Here is a 24,426-nt window from a genome sequence, read left to right on the forward strand (position 1 = left end):
GCCTTGAACTCAGAAATCCACCTGCCTCTGACTCCCAAGTGCTGGGATTAAAGGCGTGCGCCACTACCGCCCGGCTTGCTACTAAGCTATCTTAACCAAGAAATTAGTACCTTTCTGGCAGCACCCAGCCACAAGAGGATGGATAAACAAACTACTGAAAATGTCCAAATACAAAGGGCCACAGTGCTAAAGCACAGGAGACCCAGAGGAAGAAACTAAACTAGAAATAATTTTCAGGGCTGGCCAGCTGTACTTGCTGGTGAGGGACTCTCTTGTGCAACTGTACTGAGATCAAGGAAGGACTGAAGGCCAGAGTGGGAGGATGCAGGCCTCCCACTGAGGAAGGCCTCCCCCAAGGGGACAGCTGATAGTGTTCCCTTGTGACCACATGGCTTTGTTTTACCCTTTGTGGTTTACTACATTTGAGAAACTGCCCTTCTCTACACTCTATCATAGAATGTCGCCAGCCATACAGAAGAATTCCAGTTTGGGAGTTCAGATGGCACGAGAGAGCCCAGCTTGGGTCTCTGAGCTGCTAAAGCAGGAGTCTCCCACTTCCCCAGAAAGGTGCTTGTTTCAGCTTCCCATTTAGGAGGGCCTGACCAGGGTAAGGAGGACTCCAAAGTCCTGAGGACCAAGGTAGGTTTCATTCCCAGCTCTGCTGTGTCTTGGCCATTGGAGTGAAATCACATGTGTGGTCAGCTCTGGGTAGGTAGGAGAAGTGATTAGAGATGATCCCCATAGGGCTCTAAGTACAACTGGTGAGATTTATTCTGTTTAAGAAGTGGCTGAGTAGCTGGGCAGTGGTGGCACACGCCTTTAATCCCAGCACTTGGGAGACAGAGGCAGGAGGATTTCTGAGTGCTTGGGGTCTAGAGACAGGCAGATCCTTGGGGCTCACTGTGCTCAGTGAGAGACTGTCTTTTTGTTTGTTTGTTTGTTTTTTAGAGACAGGGTTTCTCTGTGTAGCCCTGGCTGTCCTGGAACTCACTAGACCAGGCTGGCCTCGAACTCAGAAATCTGCGTGCCTCTGCCTCCCAAGTGCTGGAACTAAAGGCATGCGCCACCACCGCCCAGCTGAGAGACTGTCTTAAGAGAAAGGTGGACAGTGCCTTAAGACTGTACCCATGGTTGTCCTCTGGCCTTTACATACAGTGTACATGTATACCTGCACATACCCACACATGCAAATATAAAGACACACACAAAATTGTCTTCAAGACATTGTATTTTCATCTGTCTAACTTATGTACTATATCTTCAGTGGTAATCAGAGGTCCCCTGGAAGCCAAATATCACAGCTCTGGGTTCAGATAGAATAAAAAGAGGTAATTAATATGTGACATCAAGGATCTGAGCTGTCAGAGTTCATGGACCAGAAGAGCAGAATAGGGTTCACCTTGTCCTAGATGGGTGGCCTAGAGGACAAACCATGCTCGGCAAAACAAGGTTCCCTAGGCTTAGGCTGTGAGGTTTGCGTAGATCCCAACATTGTCCATATTCTCCCTCCACTTTGGGACTTGTGATCCCTAAAGCCAGAGCCCTTTCATCCTCAGCCCAAACCCTTCTGTGAGCCGGCACTGTCCCTGTGTATTTCCTCAGAGGCCTTCCATTCCAGTGAGGCTTTTGACACACCAAAACACCTCCGTGGCTCCATACACCTGCTTCTTAAGGGAAGGGAACCCCCGGGCACAGGCTCCGCTCTGCTCATACCACTTTGAGAAGCTTTCCAGTCCCTTATGCCAGCATGGGAAAAGCTGGGACTCTTGCCTGTCTCAGTTATCACAGGCTTGCCGTATTGTGCAGACAATGGGTGCTTAATAAAAAATATGGAATGGCTGTAATTCCACAGACGTGTAATCCCATTTACTCAAGAAGCAGAGCCAAGAGGATTGCAAATTCAGTCCTTCTTGGACTATAGAGAAAGGTCTAGGCCAGTGTAGGTAACTTGAGACCATGCCTCTAAGAGTTAAGAAGGTTTGGGGTATGGCTTATCAATAAAGAGCTTGCCTAGTATGCACAAGATCCTAGCTTGAGTACCCATTTCTGGAAGAAAAAAAAATCCATAAAATGAACATATGTTAGAGCCAGGCCTAGTACCAGAAACAGCTCAAAAATGAGCTTGGTTCCCTTCTGCAGCTGGCTGTGGCCTCTCACCCCCTCAGTGGCCTGGTTTCCCTGCCAGACTCACTGATGGACTCACAGGCAGGAGGGTGGCAGGGATCTGTACTTCCCAGTGGCAGCATTAGTGAGGAGCTCCTTCCTGACACCCCAGAATCCTGCTGAGACAGTGGCAGTGAAAGCCTCCACCCCATTTTGTTCCAAATTCTGTCACCTACTGCTGATCCAGGCCTTACCTCTTAGAGGAGGAAATGCTCAGAAAGAAAATAACCTGTCATTGACAGTCAGTCTCTGCTTGTGGGGACTTGGTACCTATGGTTTCGGGATGGGGGGAATGGATCTATTTTTTTCAGTAGCTGCCGCCTGCTGTTAGCTGGCCCACTGCTTACATGAGCATTTTGACAAAAGTTGATGGTGTGGAAAATGTTCATATGCTCAAAGGAACATCTGTCATAGAAATGCTGCAGGAAAGGGTGGCTGCTGGGAAACTACTGGGTTCGGGTAGCCAAATTCTGACTTTTAATTATTACTGATAATTTTCATGAAGGCCTCACCAGTTTGCATTCCTCCAGTAGGCTACACTTAGCACTGTGAGGTTTTGAGGCTTAGCTCTCCCAGGCAGAGATATCTACTGTGTCGCTTCCTAACTCATGAGATTTGTGTGTTTCTTGTTTAGGCATCCTTTTCTGTGAGGGACCCTGTTCTGTTTAATTTGCCTCTCAGGTGGCGCATGTCTAGTCAGCAGCTACAGTCCCGGCTCTGGCCCTCTGGGAAGCAGCAGCTAGAGTGTGATGGAAACACAGTAGCTCCCTGCTCGTATATGCTGCAGAAGGGCAGTCAGGACAGGTCTCCATGTGCTCTTGAGGTCCACAGGCAGGTCTCTCTCTGTCCCCCTTCTGAGTGTCCTCAGCCTGCAGCTCCTCAGCGAACAGGCCATCTGCTTGGCTGTGCTGCCTGGAATTTCATCACCGCAGGACTGCGTCACAGACACCTCTGCTGAGGCGCCACCCTTAGTGGGAGGACGGCTGGAGCCAGGCCGGACGCAGGGGATCTTCCAATTCCTCCCCCTGCTCTTAACTGCCTGAGCTGCTGCTGACTTCTTAGTTGCTGAAACGAGACTGTAAAAAGTGGCTCTGGTGTGCGGAGCTGTGGCCAGGGCCCCTACCTACCACTCAGCTGGGAGACCCAAGGTAAATGGCTTCCCTTCACTGAGTCTCTGTTCTCACTTGGGCATGTTATAGCTCCTCTGGTAGGGTATCGGGAGTTCCACTGCCCTGCCTAAGTCCACCAGGTTGGCAGTGACCCTCAGACTCTGAAACCCTCACCATTCTTAGCCACACCTGGCTGCCTTCATGTAGCTTCGAACAACAACAGCTGTGGGGAGGGCTGTGCATGAGACACCAGCAGAGGCTCACACTAGGTGCTGTAGTATTGATGCTGGGTCTCAGAGCTTTCAAGAGGCAACATTGTTTTGGGCTCTTAGTTCCCTACCGAGCTCACCAGCAAGTATTCACAACTGACCCATACCTGGGCACAGTTTAGGATTTTGGTTTGGGGGGCTCAACCCTAGGCCCTGAGTAGTGAGTGTCTCTGGCTCTCTGGCTTCCTTTGCACCCTACTCCTACCATAGAGCTTTTCTGTTTTCAACTTTCCTCTGAAAGTCTTTCCATGTACTGCTCTGTTCACTCCTTGGTTCCTGAAGCTTTGCTCAAACTCCCCGTTCACTGGGCAGCGACATGGCCCCATTCCCTGCTAGTTTCTCCTCATTATTCTTCTCAGCACTTCTTCACCCCTTGACATTGGTGTGTGTATGCATGTGCGTGTGCATGTGCGTGGATGTGTGTGTGTGTGTGTGTTGGGGGGAGGTGGTTCTATTTTCCCTTTTCAGAATGTAAGTTTTGTGAGGCCCATGACTGTGTCTTAGTGATGTTTTCTAGTATCTGGCGCCTAGGACACACTCAGGGAAGATTGGTGGTATAGGCCGAGTTCAGGCCAAGTTCAGGTGTTTGTACACTTCAGCCTGTTGGCAAGAATCAGCTCATTCATTGACAATGTCGGAGCTGGGCTGGCCCACTTTAGTAGTATTGGTGGGTGTGGAGGAGTTTGCCCGAAAGGTCTATAGTTGTATTCACTGCAGCTTTGGAGGTTGAAACCTAAGAGTGCACTGCTTCACTGAGGCCCCCAAGGAGGGAGGCTGGAGGGGCTGAGCAGTCACTGTCCTGATGGTGTGCCCTTGCTTTTTTGGTTCAGGAACTACTCCCATGGACTGGCTGGTGTGGGGCAGGAGGTGGGGAACGACTTTGTTCTGTTTTCTAAGTGCACTGCGGAGCTGTGAAGGGTTTGGACATTGAAGGACAAGGTCAGATGTAGATGGAGGGATGAGAGTGTGACTGAGGAACATGGGAGAGGCCTGAGTGGGAAGGATCCAGGGCTGTAGGACTCCAGCCTGAGCAGAACAGATGGCGTGCTGGGTGGGTGAGCAGACAGTGGAGGCAGGTCTGGACAGCCTTGAGTGCCAAACTGAGGTCTTGGGAAGCCATGGGGGATTTTGAGTTGAGGAAGGACAGAGTCTTTGTTTGTTTAGCTGTCCTAGAACTCAATTTGTAGACCAGTGTGGCCTTCAACTCACAGAAGTCTGCCTGCCTCTGCCTTGCAAATGCTCCCTTGTGTTTGCCATCATGCTTGGCTTAAGACTGAATCATTTTTGAGGGTCTCTTTGGGCTACTGAGTTGGGGGCAGGGAGGTAAGACCCCAGGAGGATGTGGAATAGGATCTTGCCATTCAGCCTTAGAGAGGGAGTGGGGAGGTTGACATTGATGGATGTGTAGGGCTGAGGGCCCCTGAGCTCCTGTGCGTTTGGGGTCTGTGTGTGGGGAAGCCCATTGTTGCTGTTTGGCCCCATACTCCTTCAATTCCTTCTCAGTCTGGAGTCCAGCTTGTGAGTTCACACCCTCCTGCCCTCCCTGTCTTTGGCCACCTTGCCTTTCCTTTGCTTCCTCCCACTTACCTCCCTTCCTTTTGCCCAGGGCCTGGGCAGCCTGCCAGTGTCATATGCCAGGCAGTACTGTGTCCAGCCCACCCACTCCCCTGGGGCACGAGAGAAAGCTGATGCCCATGCTGTCCCTAGAGCCAGCTGCCACTTCTCCAGGGGCCTCTCTAGCTCCTGACCTGCTGTCCGCAAATAACCCTGGGCTGGGAGAGGCAGGCACAAGGCACTTTGGGCTCCATGGCCCCTGTCCAGGCCCGGGCTTCCAGGTAAGGGCCCAGCTGGTGGCTGAGCACAGGCATCCTCCTCCCCTCTGCTCAGGGAACTTGAAACTCAGCAGCAGCTTCGGCGTCCGTTAGTCTGTTGGCTGTTAGTCTCTGAGGACAGATGCAGAGGTCTTGGAGAAGGAACCAGGACCTTGGTCAAGCCCCAGGACAACTCTAGCCTTCAGACAAGTGTGTGTGCAGTAGATTCCTCAAGTTGCCAGAGCTTTTGAGACTTGCGTTTTTGTCACTCTTCTGGTGGGAACACGGAGATCACTGAGGTTGGGGGATGACATGGGTCTCCCTGTGCTTGGGGGAAGCAGTAGTTTGCTTAATGTGGCAGGCTGATTGGGAAAGAAATGAGTGCATGCATGAGTCTGTCTGTCTTGGGGGTAGGCAGATGCTGGTGGCTTTGAGTACACCCTAGGTGCCCAGGGCTGTCTGATTCATCCTCGCTTACCTCAGTGCTGGGGCATTGGGTGAGGCAGGGGGTGGAGCTGTGGCTACCTGGCTCTCTTCCTGTCCAGCCATAGGTGGGAAGGAAAGAAGAGCTTTGGTTAATAGCCTGAACATATTTGACTCTTGTAGGACCCCATGTTTCTCCCTCAGGACTGGGCCCCAAGAGAAAAACTCTCCCCAGGTCCCTGGCTATTCCCACTGTCTGGAAAGCCTAAAGGCCTGCCCCTGAACCCTCACAGCTCCTCTCTTGTTTCTTGTAGACTATACTGTATCCGAGGAGCCTCCTGCATGTCCTGCTGCCCTGGGCTCTCACAAGCTAGGTGACAGCGTGTTAATGCTGCCACCATGAATGAGGTATCTGTCATCAAAGAAGGCTGGCTCCACAAACGTGGTAAGGGTTCACTTTTGCTCATCAGATTGTGCATCTCCGTTTTGTATCCTGCTCTCCTCTAGCAGCTGGTGCCCCAGCCCTGCAGCCCTAGCTGGAGACCCTGAATGAACCCCAGGCTCTGCACCTTTGTTGGTGATCTCATTCATGCCCTCATCTTAGAGGTAAAGAAGCTGAGGTCTACACAGAGTAGTCACATCATACTCAGCCAAGTGATAGTCAACTTTTATTTATCAAATAGTCATTGATTGTAAGGTTCTGAGACCTTGTAGGGGCCATGTTCTGCTGGGAGTGGTAACCCAGTAAGTGGACATACACAGTGTTAGTTGGTAAGAAGTACCATGTGAATCAGGTCAAGGGACTGAGCAGAGACAGGCTCATAGGGAGGCACTCTGAGGAGGTGACAGTGAGCAGAGCCTACAGAAAGAAGTACCTGGAGAAAGAGCTACAAAATAGCCTGGAAAAGGTGTCCCAAGGGAGGGGCAGGAAGGACAAATGCCCCGAGACTTACATGTGCTTGGCATTTCTAGGAACATTGTAGCTGGAGCAGAGTGTGGTAGAAGCTGGGCAGAGCAGGCGCAACAAGCCCTACCAGCCACATCCTTACAGGTGACCGGAAGCCTGAGATGTTGAGAGCCAGGCAGGAAGGACTTAGTTGTGTGATAGGAAGCAGAGGCCCTGGTGAAGTTGTAGATAAAGAAGAGACTAGACCTTGAGAGCCCAGGGTCTTCTGTGCCTTGCCCAGATGCCATGTGACATTGGGAGATAGATAAGGAAGCAGCATGTGCCAAGGAGTTGGCTTTGTCACTGTTGGCCTTCAGGGGCCTTCTCCTGGGGAGGAAGGATGCCAGGCCAGAGGAAGCTAGTCCACAGACACTTCCATTCATACAGTGCTTAATTCAGGGAGTGGCTCCTGTGTGCTGGGAGTTGCTCCAGATCCTGGAGTTATAGTGGTGAGCTAGCCAGGCAGGAACCCCATCTTTGTAGTGACATGTTACATCCTGGAAGTGATTAGGTGTCCAGGCAGACCTTCGTATCCAGTGGTGGCATGGCCTGTGCTATGGAGTAAAGTCAAACAAGAGAGGAAGGGGGTGTAAGGCTTACAGCAGGGAGCCATGCTGCATCTGGTGGCTGGGGGTGCTTTACTGGAAGAACCGGGATTCCCATGGTTCACAGGCAGCAGCTTGTGGGTAGATGGGGCAACCAGGGAATTCTGAGTGGAGTGAGAGGGGCACATTTGAGTAACAGGTGGTGATGTCAACCTGTCCTGCCATCCCTGGCCATATACACCAGCAGTCCCAGGGAACAGGATGCTGCTTAGGGCCAGCAGAACAGTAGAGGAAACCCGCTTTCTGCTGCCTTCAGGCTGGGTGGCATTCAGGGCCCCCCAGCCCTTCAGGCTGAGCCCTGAGTTTGCCACTGTCAATGCAGCCATCCAAACATGGACACCTGACAAGTTCTGACCTTGGCTCTGCCACCCCAGGCTGATGTCAGCACTGCAGAAATCCTCCTGCCTCAGCCTCCGTAGTGCTAGGATTCTAGGTATGTGCTACTATGCTTACTTCTGAGTCTGTTAGATGAGTTAACAATTTAGGTGTCTGCTGTCAGCACCCTTTAGGCAGGACTTTCATATGGTATGTTTACTGTGGTGTCTTAATTGCCTCAAGAAATGTTTCACATATAGTAGGTGCTCAGCAAACAACTGCTGAATGAATGATTTGAATTGTATGTCATGGCAGCTATGCTACGGTGTGCCAGGCTGTTGGACTACTGTCCCTTGGCTGGAGTTTCCCTGGGCTTACTGGGTTAAGGTGTTAGGATGTGGGGAGGTGGCTAGAGTGGTGACTACTGAGTGGTGGGGAGTTTGTCTCTAGACCAGACTTAGCTGACAAAACAAGTCTTGGCTCTAGCTTCTTCTCCGGCTTCGTGTCTGCTTTTGTGGTAAGGGCTCAGTTGAATTGGCTCCTGGCCTGTGCTTGTTTGTCGTCTGGCTCACCTGCCTTGAATACACAATGCATACACACACAGGTGCACTCCTGGATCATCTGAGTGCTGGCTGGGAAAAGGAGGGCTCTGTTGCCCTCTGACAACAGGGCATCTATGCTAATCTATTCCCACTCCTGGTGGTTAAGATGGTGGTCATTGTACTGGTTTATTCCCAGTCTGTCAGGTTGTAGGCTGTGCCCAGGCAAGGCTGTGTTGTTGAATTTTTATGGATGCTCTCTCAGGGCAGACTAGCAGCAATAGTGATTGCTAGAGGCCTTGGCACAAGACTGCAGAGCTAAAGGGGGACCCTGGCTCTCTGATGCTAAACTTGACTGGGTTCAAGCCTGGCCTGCATGTATGCTACCTCATACTCAGCAGGGTCTGAGGGTATGACTGACCCAAAGGTGTGACTACCTCATACTCAGCAGGGTCTGAGGGTCTGACTGACCGGAAGATGTGACTACCACGAGGTCCTATTGTGACTCGACTTTAGCATATCACCACCACCTTTAGCAGACCCCTCTGTCTCCTCTGCTGGTGTGGAGGCAGACAGTAGAGTGGTCAGAGGGTGAGCTCTGCTTCTAGTGCCGGCCTTCCCAGAGAGCCAGCCCTGTGGGTCTTGCCAGGAAAGTGAGGCTCTCAGACTCAGTTTTCTCATTTGACTGTAAGGGTTAGATGGTGAGAATTTTTTTTCCTTTCCCTGTAGGCTTCTTGTTAAAGTATGAAACACCACAGATAAGTGCCATTATAGGGTCATTAGCTCACCTGTGCCAGTGTCCAGATAAAGAGCGAGACCCTTCAACACCCATGCCACACCCAAGCTGGAGCTGCTGCCTTAGGGTATTTTGTTGTTGCTGCTGCTGCTCGGTTTTGTTTTTTAAAGTGCAGCATGTTATAGATCCTAGCCAAGGGCACTGTGCATGTTAACAAGTGCTCTGAGCTACAGCCCCAGCTTGAGTTTTCCTAATTTTTTTTAATCAAGATGAAATTCCAATAATATGAAATAAACCTTTTTAATGTGTATAATTGAGTGAGTGACATTTAATACTTTTTTTTTGTTTGTTTTTTGGGTTTTTTTTGAGACAAGGTTTCTCTGTGTAGCCCTGGCTGTTCTGGAACTCACTCTGTAGACCAGGCTGGCCTCAAACTCAGAAATCCGCCTGCCTCTGCCTCCCAAGTGCTGGGATTAAAGGTGTGCGCCGCCACTGCCCGGCATCATTTAATCCATTTATGGTAACTACTGCTTCTCTAAACTTAGAACCCACTAAGCAGCCATGTAGTCTAGCTCTTCTGCCCAGCCCCTGGCAGCCATTGCTACCTTCCCAGCCTTGTGGCTTCACCTGCTCCAGACACATCACAGCACTGGAGCCAGACTGTGCCTGTGCAGCTGGCGGCTTCTACGTGGCAGTGTTTTTATGGTTATTCTGTCTTACACCTCAAGTCAATCCTGCTTTTTTATATTGTCTGCAGGTATGTGTGCGTGTGTATGTGGATACCCATGGAGGCCAGAAGAGGGTATCAGGCCTTGTAGAGTTGAAGTTACAGGAGGTTGCAAGCTGCCCAGAGCGGGTTCTGTGTCCTCTGCACGAATGGGAAGCACTTTTATCCACTGAGCCATCTCTCCAGCCCCTTATTCCTTCTTATAGCCGAATAAGTGTATGGGTATATGTCTTAGGGTTTTATTGTGTGAAGAGACACCATGACCACTGCAGCCTGTATAAACATTTCATTGGGGATAGCTTACAGTTTGTTTGTTTGTTTGTTTGTTTGTTTGTTTTCCGAGACAGGGTTTCTCTGTGTAGCCCTGGCTGTCCTGGAACTCACTCTGTAAACCAGGCTGGCCTCGAACTCAGAAATCTGCCTGCCTCTGCCTCCCAAGTGCTGGAACTAAAGGTGCGCGCCACCACCGCCCGGCCAGCTTACAGTTTTTTTACTTTCTGTTAGTATCCTGTCATGCAGGGAATTTGGGGCTTTGATGACGCTCCTTTATTTTTGGCTTTTGGTGTTATGACTAAATCTGAGGTGACAAAGATTGACTCCTATGCATTCTATTAAGTATAGATTTAAAATAGAATTTTGTGTATATGTGAGGTGGGGTCCTGCTGTCCCAGTATCCTTCTCACTGGCTGCTCTTGGCCTCCCTGTGCATCCGTGGGCTGGAAATGCTTTGTTATGGTTTGATTCTTGTCTGCCCTGCTACAGTGCATGTTTGGTTATGCCATGATGTTGCAGTTACTGCAACTCTGTAGTAAGTTCTAAAGTTGAGAAATGGAAGTCTTTAAACAAATGAACTCAGTTTGGCTCTGGGGTCCCTTGCAATTCCTCATGAATTTAAAAATTGGCTTTTCAGGCTGGAGAAATGGCTCAGTAGTTAAGAGCACTGACTGCTCTTCCAGAGGTCTTGAGTTCAATTCCCAACAACCACATGGTGGCTCACAACCATCTATAATGGGATCCTGGGGTGCTGAAGGCTGTCTTTCTGGAGTACAGCTATAGTGTACCCATACATAAAATAAATAAATAATTTTTTAAAAAGATTTATTTATTTTATTTATATGAGTACATTGTAGCCTTGTTATGTAACCCTGGTTAGTCTTTAATGCTTGGTAATCTTACTACCTTAGCCACTCCTGCTCAGTGTTATACCACCATCTGGCCTTTGAGCTCATGGTTATCCTCCTGTCTCAGCCTCCTCTGCGCTGGGCTTATAGTTGTTTGCACAACTATACCTGGCTGGTCAGCTAGTCTGCCTGTCTGTCTCCCTGTCTTTTTTCCTTCCCTCTCTGTCATCCTCCTGTTTCTCCCATTGTTGCTGTTTGCATCCTGCTATGTTGTCCAGGATAGCCTGGAACACTTGCCTCCCAGTTCTCCTCCCTCAGCCTTTAGTAGCTGGGACTACAGAGTCATGTGCCATCATGCTTGGCTTCCCTCACATTCTCAGTAAGCCAGAGCTCTCCATGCACTTGCTGTGAGGCTGAGGATGATAGTGAACTCCTGGTCCTCCTGCTTCCGTCTCCTGTGCCTGGATTATGGAGTGCTCAGGATGGCACTGGGCGTCTTACATTCTGAGCAATTGCTGTACCAGCTGAGTTACATCCCACCTTTGTTTGGATTCTTCTGTGGTTTTTACTATGTAGGATCTTGCTTCATGCAAATAAAGATAATTTCACTACTTCTCCCTTTTGAGTGTGTATGCCTTTTATATTTTTGGTCTAGAAAAGAAAGAAAGAAAGAAAGAAAGATAGATTGACCTTATGCATTCTATTAAGTATAGATTTAAAATAGAATTTTGTGTATGTGTGAGGTGGGTTCAACTGCTTTGTAGAATGGAATGTCAGTCCATCGTGAGCAGATAGTAAGCTTGCTTATTAGCATTGGTGAAAATAGATGGCCTGGTATTGCTCCCGACCTCAGGGGACCTTGTGCTGTCTGCTTTGTGACAGTGCCAGCAGCATAGGCTTTTTGTCTTGCCCTTTGTCATGTTGACCCATTCTATTCCCAGTGAGTTGACTACGCTGTGAAGGGCAGGGCACTGTGCTCTGTCAGACACCTTCTCTGTCAGTCAAGGTGGCCGAGCTGCTTTCTTACATTGACTTATTTTCATATACTCTTACTTTTTTTTTTCCAGTTTAGAGTCATTTTACTTTTATTTGTTTTATTCAATAAGCCAAATTCGTAGGGAGTTCATGAACTTGGACTCCTGTGTGCTTGTAGACCTTTAGGGTGGGGGTGGGGAGCAGCTTGGCATGCCTATTGAACCCAGGAACCTTTCTTTTTGGCTTCCTTCTTTCTCTGACTATCTTCTCGCACTTGGTTCAGGAAGCCGTCGGCTTTTAGAGTGCATCATATGCTCAGTACCCACATTAATTCTCTTGGCAACCCTCATGCCCTGAGCTTGCTTGTTTGTAACAGTGCCAACAGCATGCTGGGTGCCATTGTAGACTTTTCCAGTTTTGCCATGGTAACTTTTGTGGGCTGTTCCTTTGTGAATACTATCCATCCCTTTGATGTCTACACTACTGCTCTTCTTGTATATTCCCATATATGTGGCCAAGGGAGCAACTCTCCATTCCCTGAAAGGCCTGGAGAGCAAATACCGTGCCTCCCATCTTTCCCTTCCCTTTGTGTTTGACATTTAGCAAATGACTGGAAAATGGAGGCTCCAGCTGGTAGCTGAAGTGTATATTTACTTGGTTATCGTGTACAGTTTTCCTCTTCAGAAACAAGCTGTCCCTGTGTTATGCAGGCTGTCCCCAGATTCCTGCCTATGCCATCTCAGTATAGCCATTATTAAAATCAGTTTTAGACTATTTGGTCTTAGACTCTAGACTAGGCTGCCCTGGAGTTCCCTATGTAGCCCAGGGTAGCCCTGGAACTTCTAGCAGTCTTTCTGCCCCAGCCTTCCTAGTGCTGGGATTGCAGCTGTGAATCATCACAGCTCGCTTTCATTTTAGACAGTTTTACCACCCTAAAAGAACCTTTCTCACATTGACTCTCACAGTCCCACCTCCAGGCAACCCCAGGCAACCTCTACTCCATTTTTCATCTTCACAGAGTTAGCTATTCTGGGCATTTTATATAAATGGGCCTAGAAAGAAAGAAAGAAAGAAAGAAAGAAAGAAAGAAAGAAAGAAAGAGAGGGGGGTGGTTCTCATTATTTTAGGAAGACATGCCATAAACTAGAAGCATGACACTCCTAAGTTTCATCAGCATCATAGTGTAGCCCCACCAGAATGGAAGAATTTAGGTTGTATACACTTGAGATTGCAGGATTGACTGAGAGTCCCACACTTTAGAATCCTTCTGAATACTACCAGCCTGGCAAAAGAACAAAAGTCAAAATGTGAACTATGCTTTTTGCAGAATGCCTGTCACTTTCACACTGTCATGAAGTTGAAATATTGAAAGTCAGAATGGCCCTCAATGTGTTGTATGTTCCTTTGTGATTGGCTTCTTTGCTTCAGGCAGAAGCAATGGCTCAGCTGATCCAGAGAATGGAGCAGCAGTCTGTCACTTCTTTTTTTGACCAAATAGCACCCCAGCATTGTAGGCATATGTTTTTGCAACCTACTTTTAATAAAGGTTCAACCTCTCCTAGCCCACCACCCAGCAGAGGGAGTGAAGAGAAAAGTTATTAGGATATGGGGGAGTGGACCTGTTCAGCAGTAGTTCTTTGGCAGCAGTTCAGTCCTGTAGCAAGCACCAAATACGACTCAGCAGCTGCAGTCCAGTCCTCTAGACAGACAGACCCCAGGCTGCTATAGTTCAATTCTGACAATACTGTCAGGCTCACCAACAGGCCTAAGGCAAGGCAGGGGAAGCAGCAAGTTGCCGCAGGATCCTTGAGAACAGTTGTTGTTTAGAGCTTCGGGCATCCCTTAGGACAATTCATATTGGCAAGGATAGCTTGCTACTGCCATATATACTAAGGCAGTGTTGCCCCGGGACACTGTTGCAGGTGACTTCCTGCCAGGCATGACCTGTGGATCACTTGGGCCCAGTGCAGTGCCTCAGTTTCTGCGTCAGCAGGTGCCACCTCCAAGGTTCCCTTGGGAGAGACTCTCATCTGCCTTCTTCCCAGTGTGGTACCCTTGTGAGTTACTGTCCCCCTGGGCTGCCTGCCTGCTGGGATACTGTTTAACCTTGCCCTGACCTTTTCTCCTCCTGTCTTGTTTCAGGTGAATACATCAAGACCTGGAGGCCCCGGTACTTCCTTCTGAAGAGTGATGGATCTTTCATTGGGTATAAGGAGAGACCCGAGGCCCCCGACCAGACCTTACCCCCCCTGAACAATTTCTCTGTAGCAGGTATGTTTCAGGGCCAGGAGGCCAGAGTTCTACAGCTCATAGCGTTGCTGGCAGGTGTTAGGGACACCTGGGACACAATTATGCTTGAGCCAGAACCTGTCTCTTTCACCCTCAGATCTGACTTCTATCCTTTTTGCTGTTGCTCTTTGTCAGTGGGTATTTCCTTTCTGGGGATAGTGGGAAGTCAGGATACACCTCACCCCTTTTGGCTCTGTGGTTCTAGCTGTGTTCTGTCTGCTCTATTAACAAAGTTCTCCCTCCTCTCTCTGTCCCTCTAGCCAAATAGATGTTAGCATCCAACTGAGCTGCTCCAGGGCTTATCATATGTCCTCAGTTCCCTCTGTGGTACCTAACCTGGGGTGTGTGTGTGGGAGGGTGTGGGTGTGGGTGTGGTTTTTCAAGGTAGGGCCTTGCTATGTAGCTCTGGTTGTCCTGGAACTTACTCTATAGACCAGGCAGGCCTTGAACTCAAAGAGATCTGCTTTCCTCTGCTTCTTGACTGCTGGGATTAAAGGTGTGAGCTACCACTGCCCTGGTATTTTCTTGACCAGCTTGACAAGCCCAATAATCCCCTGTCCTCTTATCTCCTTCCTCCACTGTGGACCCAATACCATGTTCTTGTCATAGCTGCTGAGAATGTTTCATAGACTACCCTGTGTCCATTACCCCAGAGTCCATTCTCTCTGAGGGCCTTGCTGTAGCTTCTGCTTTCCCTCTGGCTTTGCAGTGTCTGGAACACAGCCCTCTGCCCTCCCCTTATGCAGAAAGCCTTTTTCTGGAAGCTCTCTTCCTGTGCCCATCGCCCTACCACATCTGCTACCAGCTCCAGCTTCTGACTTGATCTGCTAGCCCATCTTTAGCAGCTTCTTAAATTTTTCTGTGGTTAGCCTCAAGGACCCCCATCCTCACCATATCCCAAGCTGACCTTTCTGTCCCCTGCTCACCATCTTTTTTTCCTATCTCCATCTGAGGCAATCCTATTTAACCCTAGATCTCAGGCAGTGACCTGGGTCTGGCCCTAGATGCCTCTCCCTGACCTGTAATCCAATGCCCTTCCCTTCCCAGCTCTGTTCTACTGTGCTGTAGCCTATTAACCTTGGTTAACTTTCTGTGTTGTTTCTGGCCTTCAGCAAGAAGGACCTATGTCGATCTCTACACATCCCTTCCGTTACCCCAAAGACAGAGAGTAGATTCTTCAGTGTGATTTCCAGGCTTCTGCCTAGGCAGCTTGACCCACCTCTCCAGACTGGAGGCTTCTTTCTCCTGTGGCCTGCCTTGCACTGTACCACTGTGTCTTACTAACTTAGTCCCCTTGCCTTTTGGGTTAGACATTTTCTCTGTCTTTTCCTAGCTGGCCATGACTCCTGAGTTATTGCTGCCAGCTTGGCCTTTAACACATGGTGGACTTGTGTATTTGGCAGGTGAGACAGCAGAAATACCTTTCTGGACTGCAGAGTGAGTTGAAGGACAACCTAAACAACTTAGTATAAAACCTTGTTTCACAAGAAGAAAGTAAGCTAGAGCCCTCAGTGGTAGAGTCTTTGTCTGCTGCGCATTAAACCCCAAGTTCCAAGCCCAGCGGTGGTAGCTCTCGCCTTTAATCCCAGCGCTTGGGAGGCAGAGGCAGGCGGATTTCTGAGTTTGAGGCCAGCGTGGTCTACAGAGTGAGTTCCAGGACAGCCAAGGCTACACAGAGAAACCCTGTCTCGAAAAAAACCAAAAAACCAACCAAACAAAAAAAAACCCAAGTTCCATCTCTGGAACCATGGGAACCGTGGGAATGGGCTGAAACCAAGAAAGTAAGAACTGTGTGGAGGAGGAGCTGGTGAAAGCCTCCTTGTCACTTGTGCCTCATCTATGTCGTCCTTCCCACAACTCAGGGTTTCTTTGTGTCCTTGAAGAGCAGTGGAGACTGTGACATCCTGTACCCTCGAGGACAGGGCCAAGACTGTCTCAGTTTCTGGCATCATCTTCTATAGGGGTTGGCACACAAAAAATGGCTTGGTGAGTTTGGTCTGTAGGCAGCAGGATCATCCCCTCACTCTTCTCCTGTCTGTACCCATAGAATGCCAGCTGATGAAGACTGAGAGGCCACGACCCAACACCTTTGTCATACGCTGCCTGCAGTGGACCACAGTCATTGAGAGGACCTTCCATGTAGACTCTCCAGATGAGAGGTGAGTCTATACCTTTCTGTGTGGCTGTCCTGAGAGTGGACAGGCCTGGTATGAAGGCAAGGAAGGTAGGTGGACAGAATCCTTTGGGATACTAGTCTTCCTATTTTTTTTTCTTTAAGATTTTTATTTTATGCATATGAGTACACTGTAGCTGTCTTCAGACACACCAGAAGAGGGCATCAGATCCCATTACAGATTGGTTGTGAGTCACCATGCGGTTGCTGGGAATTGAACTCAGGACCTCTAGAAGGGCAGCCAGCCAGTGCTCTTAACTGCTGAGCCATCTCTCCAGCCCTGGCGATGCTATTTTTTACCTGGAGTCCTTCTGGCATGGGATCTTTCTAACTAGAGCTGAGAAGAGCTGGGATGCTTGGTTTTAAAGACCTCCCACTCTGCACCTTCAGACTCTGGGAACATATCAGAGTCCTGGGAAGAAATGGAGTTCTTCCTGTTCATGACCCAGAGATTTGTCAGCTGTATTCCACATAAGCACTTTCATTGATTCTAGGGCACTCGTCCACAGAGTCAGTTACTGAGATCAGTGTAGGGGGCTAGAGATGTAGCTCAGTTCTTGAGAGGCTAGCCTAGGATGCATGAGGCTATGGCTTTAGTTCTCCAGTACTACAAAAACATGGCATGATAACACATCCCTATAATCCCATCACTGGGGAGATGGAGGCAAGAGGTTGCCCTTGGCTACATAGTAAGTTCAAGGCCAGCATGGCATACATGAAACATTGTGTTACAAAAAGGAATTTGAGCCAAGTGTAGTGATGTATGCTGGTGATCTCAGTAGTCGGCAGACTGAGACAGGAGAAGTGCAGTTCTGGGCCTTTCTAGGCTACAGAATGAGATCATGGTCAGTCTGAATAACTATGAACACCTCGTCTGTGCCCCACCCACAAACCCTGGAGTTTGCAGTCTCTCTGTTCCTGTCTTAGGATTTCTAGTGCTGTGGAGAGGCACCATGACCACAGCAACTCTTTTTCTTTTTTTTTTAAGATTTATTTAGCCAGGCGGTGGTGGCACACGCCTTTAGTCCCAGCACTTGGGAGGCAGAGGCAGGAAGATTTCTGAGTTCGAGGCCAGCCTGGTCTTCGCAGTGAGTTCCAGGACAGCCAAGGCTACACAGAGAAACCCTGTCTCGAAAACACAAAACAAAACAAAACATTTATTATTTATTTTATGTATATGAGCATACTGACATACCAGAAGCGGGCATCGGATCCAATTATAGATGGTTGTAAACCACCATGTGGTTACTGGGAGTTGAACTCAGGACCTCTGGAAAAGGAGCCAGTGTGCCATCTAAGCCATCTCTCCAGCCTCCCACAGCATCTCTTATCCAGGAAAACATTTAATTTGGGCTGGCTTACCAGTTCAGAAGGTTAGTCCGTTACCATCATAGCAGGAAACATGGCAGCCTGTAAGCAGGCATAGTGCTGGAGAAGCTGACAGTTCTGCATCTTGATCCACAGGCAACAGAAATGAAGATTGTGCCACACTGGGCCTAGCTTGAGCATAGGAGACCACAAAGCCCACCTCTGCATTGACACACTTCCTCCAGCAAGGTCACTCCTACCCCAACACATCCTAATAGTGCCCTTTCTATGGGCCAACCATTTTAATACAGGAATCTCTGGGGGCCATTCCTATTCAAACCACCACAGTGCTCTTGAAGAGCAGTTAAGAGATTGGGCACCCAGCATCCCAGAGGCTGAATCGCACCACTCTGAACTTACACTTTCACTGGAAGGGTGTATTTTGGGAAACCTTTCTAACTATAAGGAGAGCACCTGTGCTTCCACTCTGTTCTTTCATTTCTTTTGTAGCAGCCACACATGGTTGTCCCTGAGTTATTTAGTAAGTTCCAGGGTGATGTGTTTCCAGCCTTGAGCTCATTGTAGAAAGTGTTGCTGTGAAGCATAACATGAATGCCTTTGGTTCACATGGCTTTGACTCCAATACATAGGATGCATTCTTAGGGGTAAGACTGGGGCTCACAAGAGTCCACATTTCTAATACTGAGAGGTTTTCTGTTAGGTATGTCTAAAAGTACCCTCATAACCTTATGTTGTCAAATGCTTCAACCCCTAGTTGTCTGAGCAGAATTGGGTTTTCTTTAAGTTTGCCCTTGAGGAGGTTCTTCTTGTGAACTGTCTGGTCAGTGGTTTCTCTGTCTTCCCTGCTGGAGCTGGGCTGCTGTTCTCATTGATGCCTCTCTGTGGTAGGTAGTTCTTCCTAGTGTTGAAAATGCTCTTCCTCCTGCTCTGTCTCCTTGGACTTTGCTTTGAGGAATACCCTCTTGCTGGTCCACAGAGCAGAGCCTCTGCTGTACCTATGGGAACTCTGAAGAAGGTTGGCCTAGACCTGCTTAGTACTTCACATGGAGCACGAGAGAAATAGAATGTTTACTTTCTTTACCCACCCTCACCATTTTTTAATGGGAACTTGTGTTGCCCAGATTGGCCTTGAATTGATATGTAGCCAAGGCTGGTCATCAATTTTTGATCCTCCTGCCTCTGACTCCCAAGTGTTTGGGACTGACCCTCTTGGACAGTGCTGTTCTAGAACCTGCATAAAACAATATCACAAGATCTTGGGGAGACCATGATCTATACTGTAATTATTGTTGCATATCTCCACAAGTTAAAAATATATTTGTCTCACCGCAGGAAACTGAATTATCATCTCAGACCAACTGAGGTGTAACCCAGTTAAAAACTGGGGACCAAATGTGGACTGCCAGCAAGAGCAGATGTAGGCTGATAGATGCTAGTTCATGAGTGTTGGGTGAGTCTGAAGGATGGGTAAGACCTTGGCTCTTGTAATAGGAAAGAGAACAGTCTAGGAAATGGGCTCAACACAATATACAGAGACCAGGAGGTGAAATAACTCCTGTGTCCCAGGGACCTCAAGGAGTTCTGTGTTACCAGAGAGTCAAGGGACTGCGTTTGGAAGAGGGGAAGTAGAGGCGCTCAAAGCTTTGAGCCTGGCCAAAGCTTTGGCCCTCAGTGGAGATCCCTGCAGGGCTTGGCAGACGCTTAATAAACTGGGGTTTGTCACAGGGTTGTTAAGAGATTCAGAGGATGATAAACAGGAAGCCACCTCGGGGCAGCAGTACCTGGCACTCACTGGGCCAGGCCTGGGAGAGGGCATTTACCACTGCCAGTGAGATCTGATCTCTGCTTTTTATAAGACAGCTGTCCTCAATAGCAGAGAGACTGGGCCCTGCTAAGACCAGGGTGAAGGTTGCACTTCTTATTCTTTGTTTCCTTGGTCCCCTCTGCTAATGGGGAGAATGCCCCTGGAGTGGCTCTGCCTAGAGACCAAGCCCTAGATTCCAAAGGAAGGCAGAGCCAGAAACACAGAGCAGGGGGGCAGCTCAGCTCCCCTACTCTGTGGAGAGGGCTGGTGCTGTCCTTACTGCCTTGTTCACATGGGCACACTCCCAAGTGTGAGTGTGAGCGTGAGCGTAGGGACTGCAGGATGGGCGACAGGAAACACTGCTGAGAGGACACTGACTACGCACACTTGCTGGCCTTCAGGTTCTTTCTTTGCCTTCCCCAGGTAGCTGGGACCTAGCAGCCATTCTGCCACCTCACCCCCACCCCCAGGTCTCAATGTATAGACAAGGTTAAATGAATAGAGACGCCTCCTGAATGTTGGGATTAAAGGCGTGTGCCACCTGTAAAAGGGGGGAGGGATTATTGTAAATATGAGGGAGAACAGTCAGACTGCTCATGGCCAGGAGAGAAGCCAGGAGCAGAAGGGGGTGGTGCACAAGAGGGGGAAGAGCTAGTGCAAAAGAACACAAAGGGGGGGGAAATACAGGAACAGCAAGGTGGAGGGGAGAGACAAGAACAGCTGAAGTAGCCTTTCGGGAAGGGGGGCCTGTGAGCCGGGAATGTTTGGGTAAAGAGGAGGTAAGAAGAGCTAGGGTGGGCTCTGAAATGGGTAACAGGTGCTTGTGATACTGAGGGAGCCTGGAGGTCAGCATGCCATGTGGTATGCTAATAGGCACCACAGATAGCCATTTGTCTCTTCTGTCTTTTGGAATGTGGAGAATTGGAGTTTCCTTTGGACCTCACACCTGCCATGCCCAGCACAGGTGTGCTCTGATGCAGAGAAGTTTACAGAACACTCAGGAACCACCTAGACTCTGCAGCTCAGCTCTCACCACCCACATCTAGTGTGTGTGTATATCCTCGTGCATGCACGGGGGCAGGGTGCATCTGCACATGCTGGAAATTGCATGTGGAAGTCAGAGGTTATCTTGGAAGGAGAGCCGGTTCTTTCCTTCTCCCATGAGGGCTCCATGGTTTGAATCAGGTAATCAGATCTAAAGGGAAGCACCTTTACTGCTGAGCCACCTTGCCTGCTTTCTTTTATATTATTTAAAGGCAGATTTTGAGTCTCTGCTCATACTTCCTAGTGTTTTACTCTTCACTCAGCCACCTGCTAAGTACGGCTCTTAAAAATTCAGAATGCCACTGTCAGGTGATTGCACAGGATACTTATCACTAATCTCAAGTCCAGAGTTCTCCAACGTTTAGGACATTATGTCCTCATGGTGCTCAAAATGCTTCAGATCTTGAACAGCCTCTGTGTTCCCCACTCTCCCCACGTTTAGAATAAGATTAAGAACGTCAGGCTGATGGGAGACTAACAAGCTGCTTTATCATGGAGTGTGACAGTAGCTGTCTCTGCAATGGGAGGTGCTTGACCAGGCAATAAAGTCTATGTGAATATTCTAGAAGCCAAAGAACTCCAAGCTAGAAGCACTTCTGATCCCAAGCCAGTAATTAATATATATATACATATATATATATATATATACACATATGTATGTATATATACATATATATACACACATATATATGTATATATATATATGCACTAACCCTCTATATATCCATGCATACTTGAGGTTTCCTAGTTTAGTTCAGTGTATGTGTGTGTGTGTACATGTGTGTGTGTGCATGCATGTACATGGTACACTCTGTGTAGAGTGCCTGCTTCTAGTCTCTACTGTCTAGGACAGTAACTCACTGAACCTGCAGCTTGCTGTTTCTGCTAGATTGGCTAGCCTAGTGAGCCGCAGGCTCCTCCTGTCTCTGTCCCTGGGTACAGGTGCCTGGCTTTCTATGACAGTGCTGGGGATCTGCAGTCAGGTTCTGTTGCTTACACAGCAAGTATGTCACCTACCAAGCTGTGCCCTCAGCCCTAACAATGTTGTTTTAAAACATAGACTCACTGTTGCACATACTGCATCTTCGGCTTACTCTCACCTAGTTCTCCCTTGTCTCTTATTTTTTTCCCCTCATGACTATGATATTCTTGACAAAGCAAGCTAGAAGCTTTGCTTACTACCTCATGTTCTGAATGGTTCCTCTTACCTCCTTTGTTTCCCTGTGCCTCTGTTTGTCCTGTAAAGCAGAAGTAAGTTTCAGTAGGGTTGGCAACTACAGCCCTGCTTGCTGATAGGGCAAATCAAGTTATATTGGAGTGTGGCCAGTCACTCGTGTATGAGGCATCTGTGGAGTTTTTGCTCCACCACAGCAAAGTTTAATAGATGGATGAAGCACATGACTAGAAAAGCCTGAAATCAAACTCTCTGTCCCTTCATAGAGTTTGTAGCCCCCTGGTCTCAAGAGAGATGGTTTAGCAGTACCAGGTTAGTGTGCTCTTCATTACCCAGACTATTTTCAATCACAGTGGGACCTGCAACTTCTGCAGGAGACAGATGTCTGGCGAAGATGGGCTGTTGAGAGCCACATGGCTGGGTCTGACTCCCAGCTCCCCAGCTAGGGCAGTGTGCTAGCCTGAGTAAGCTCCTCAGATGTCTCTCCCCAGGCTCTAGAAGCCAGATGAAGGAAAATACCACAGATGGGGAGCTGTGCTCCTGGGCAAGGCAGTAATGCCTGCGTTGTCTGTGTTGCCCCCTCTGCTTGTTAGCATGTCAGTGGGCATTTGTCAGACTCTGTGCTCCTCGTTCTTTCCACGTATAAAGTGAGATGCCCAGGCTGATGGGAGCCAGGGCTCCTTTCCATGGGATGTAACAGTCGCTGTTTCTACAATGGGAGGGCAGTGTGGTGGTTAGTGAGCAGGTCTTCTCTGGAAAGTGGCCTCAGTCACAGCTTCCCAGGGGAGATGTCCTTTGCTGTTGTAACTCCAGGGCTCTGTGGGTGGAGTCCTTTCACCCTCCTGAGCCCCATCGAGGAACTGAGGCTTGGGCTGTCATTAACTTCTTTGACATAGGCAATGGGGAAGAATGGCTGTGTGACACCACCAGCCAGGTATTGCTGTCACTGTGGAACTGCTATTGACCACTACTATTTTTCTTGTACTGTCTATTGGCTGGGAAGGGCTCGGTGTCCCTGGGTCTTCTTTGGGAAAGGGCAGGCACTGAAGTGCCAGCTTTGGGTGGGAGCACCCTCTGCCCCAGACACCATGTTGCAAACCCTTGAGGAGTGTTCTGGACCAAGGCCCTCACTTTTTCTCTAGAATTCTGAGTGCTGCAACCTTGCAACTTTGGTCCAGTTGGAACCAGATTGGTGGCTGGTCAGGAGGTGGGAGAGCCTATTACCACAGCCTGCCTCCTAGTGCAGGCTCTTGTGCTCTAACCAGGTATGTCCTCTAGATCAGGCTCTATCCCATGTTGTCTCACCTTCCAGAGGCCAGTACATTCTGGGCTGGAGCTCTGAGGTCCGGAGAGGGAGCTGGAAGGGATGAACACGTAGAGACGAGACACTGTCCCTGCTGTCAGCAGAAGCAACCCTCTGAGTTGTATTCTATCTTCCTGTCAACGAAGGCAATAATCACACTGTGCATCTTGGTCTGCAGTCTGTTTTGCCATGTGACAGTCTCAAATCTCTGTATATGAAAGTCTTTTTATATATTCATACCACTTAGATCTGTGATTTTTAGTCCACCATCATAATACTAAATTGTGCTTAAGAACATTTTTTAGCGAGGTGAGGGAGTATACACCTTTAACCCAGCACCTGGGAGGCAGAGGTGGGCACATCTCTGTGAGTTTGAGGCCTGTTAGAAAGTTCCAGGGTAGCTGGGGCCATGTAGTGAAACCTGTCTCAAACAAAACAAAACAAACCCACTTTTTAAAAAATTACATTTAAACACATACCCACCATAGCACATGTGTGGGTATCAGAGGATAGCTTACGGGAGGGAGTCTGTTCTCTCCTTCCCGTGTGAGCCCTAGTTTGAAGTTAGGTAGTCAGGCTTGAAGGCAGGAGCCTTTACCCACTGAGCCATCTTGTCAGTTTCAAAGTCAGCATTTTAAAACATGTAAGTATACAACTATGGTCATATAACGCAGACCACAGCATGTGCTGTCATTGCTGTCCCCTACCCTCCAAGCTCTATGTTTTGGAAAAACAAGAATATTAATACAGGGATTGGGCTTTAGGCTGTGACGTATCCAAAGAGGGCACAGGTTAAAGCCAAGTAAGAAATGCTGACTGGAGGCACTGGCTCAGGAAGGGAAGAGGCTAGCACTAGCCCTGCTGTCGGGGGCGCTGGGGCCATGGGACCTTTTATAGCTACCAAGCACCCAAACAGGTGCTGGGCATGCCCCATTGAGAGCAGGAAGAAGCTAGAGCGGGCAGTGGCCTTTAATCCCAGCACTCAGGAGGCAGAGGCAGGCGGATTTCTGAGTTCAAGGGCTGCCTAGTCTACAGAGTGAGTTCCAGGACAGCCAGGGCTACACAGAGAACATGCCTACAAAAAGAAATAAAGAGTTCTAGGCTCCATAGCAAGACTCCATCTCAAAAAAACAAAGAGCAGATGTTAGGGTTTGGGGGACCTCCAGTCTCTGGGGTGGGGAGGAGCAGTGTGCCAACACTTGTCTGTGCACCTTGTCTCACAGAGCATGGTGTGAAAGTCACATGTCTCTCTTACAAAGTGTGATTTCACAGGTAAACGGCAGATTCTCTCCTGACAGTAATAGGAGCCCCAAAGCTTGCTTCTGCTTACTTCAGCAAGCCTGGAGCTGAGCAGGAACTTTCCTGCCCAGTGGCCCTGGGGAAGGCCACAGGTCATTTGAGAGTCCAGTGACCGGGCTTGGAGCAAACTTGATGAGTTTTTCTTGCATCTGGGTTTGTTGATGTGCCTTGGCATGCCAGCAAGTACTCTGCCACTGAGCTGCAGCCCAGCCCCATCCCATGTGTTTGTTTTTGTAACCTGAGTCTGTTTACTCTTTTGAGATTTGGGGAGG

The 24,426-nt window shown here is 48.9% G+C and overlaps 1 protein-coding gene across 4 annotated transcripts in view; it reads left to right on the forward strand.

The window, feature by feature from the left end:
- Nucleotides 1–24,426, forward strand: part of Akt2 (AKT serine/threonine kinase 2) — a 48,819-nt gene that overhangs the window by 11,479 nt on the left and 12,914 nt on the right. For 2 of the 4 annotated variants that reach the window (XM_031385846.1, XM_031385848.1), the window contains exons 2-4: nt 6,090–6,220; nt 13,882–14,010; nt 16,076–16,187. In XM_031385846.1, the coding sequence (XP_031241706.1) occupies nt 6,175–6,220; nt 13,882–14,010; nt 16,076–16,187 (287 nt within the window). In that variant the 5' untranslated portion in view covers nt 6,090–6,174. Of the gene's footprint in view, nt 1–3,036; nt 3,312–5,246; nt 5,377–6,089; nt 6,221–13,881; nt 14,011–16,075; nt 16,188–24,426 lie in introns of those variants that run through there. The other 2 variants (XM_031385847.1, XM_031385849.1) reach the window with 2 other exon arrangements.

This window comes from Mastomys coucha, unplaced genomic scaffold (genome assembly GCF_008632895.1).
Source record: "Mastomys coucha isolate ucsf_1 unplaced genomic scaffold, UCSF_Mcou_1 pScaffold21, whole genome shotgun sequence".
In the NCBI taxonomy this organism is placed as follows: domain Eukaryota; kingdom Metazoa; phylum Chordata; class Mammalia; order Rodentia; family Muridae; genus Mastomys; species Mastomys coucha.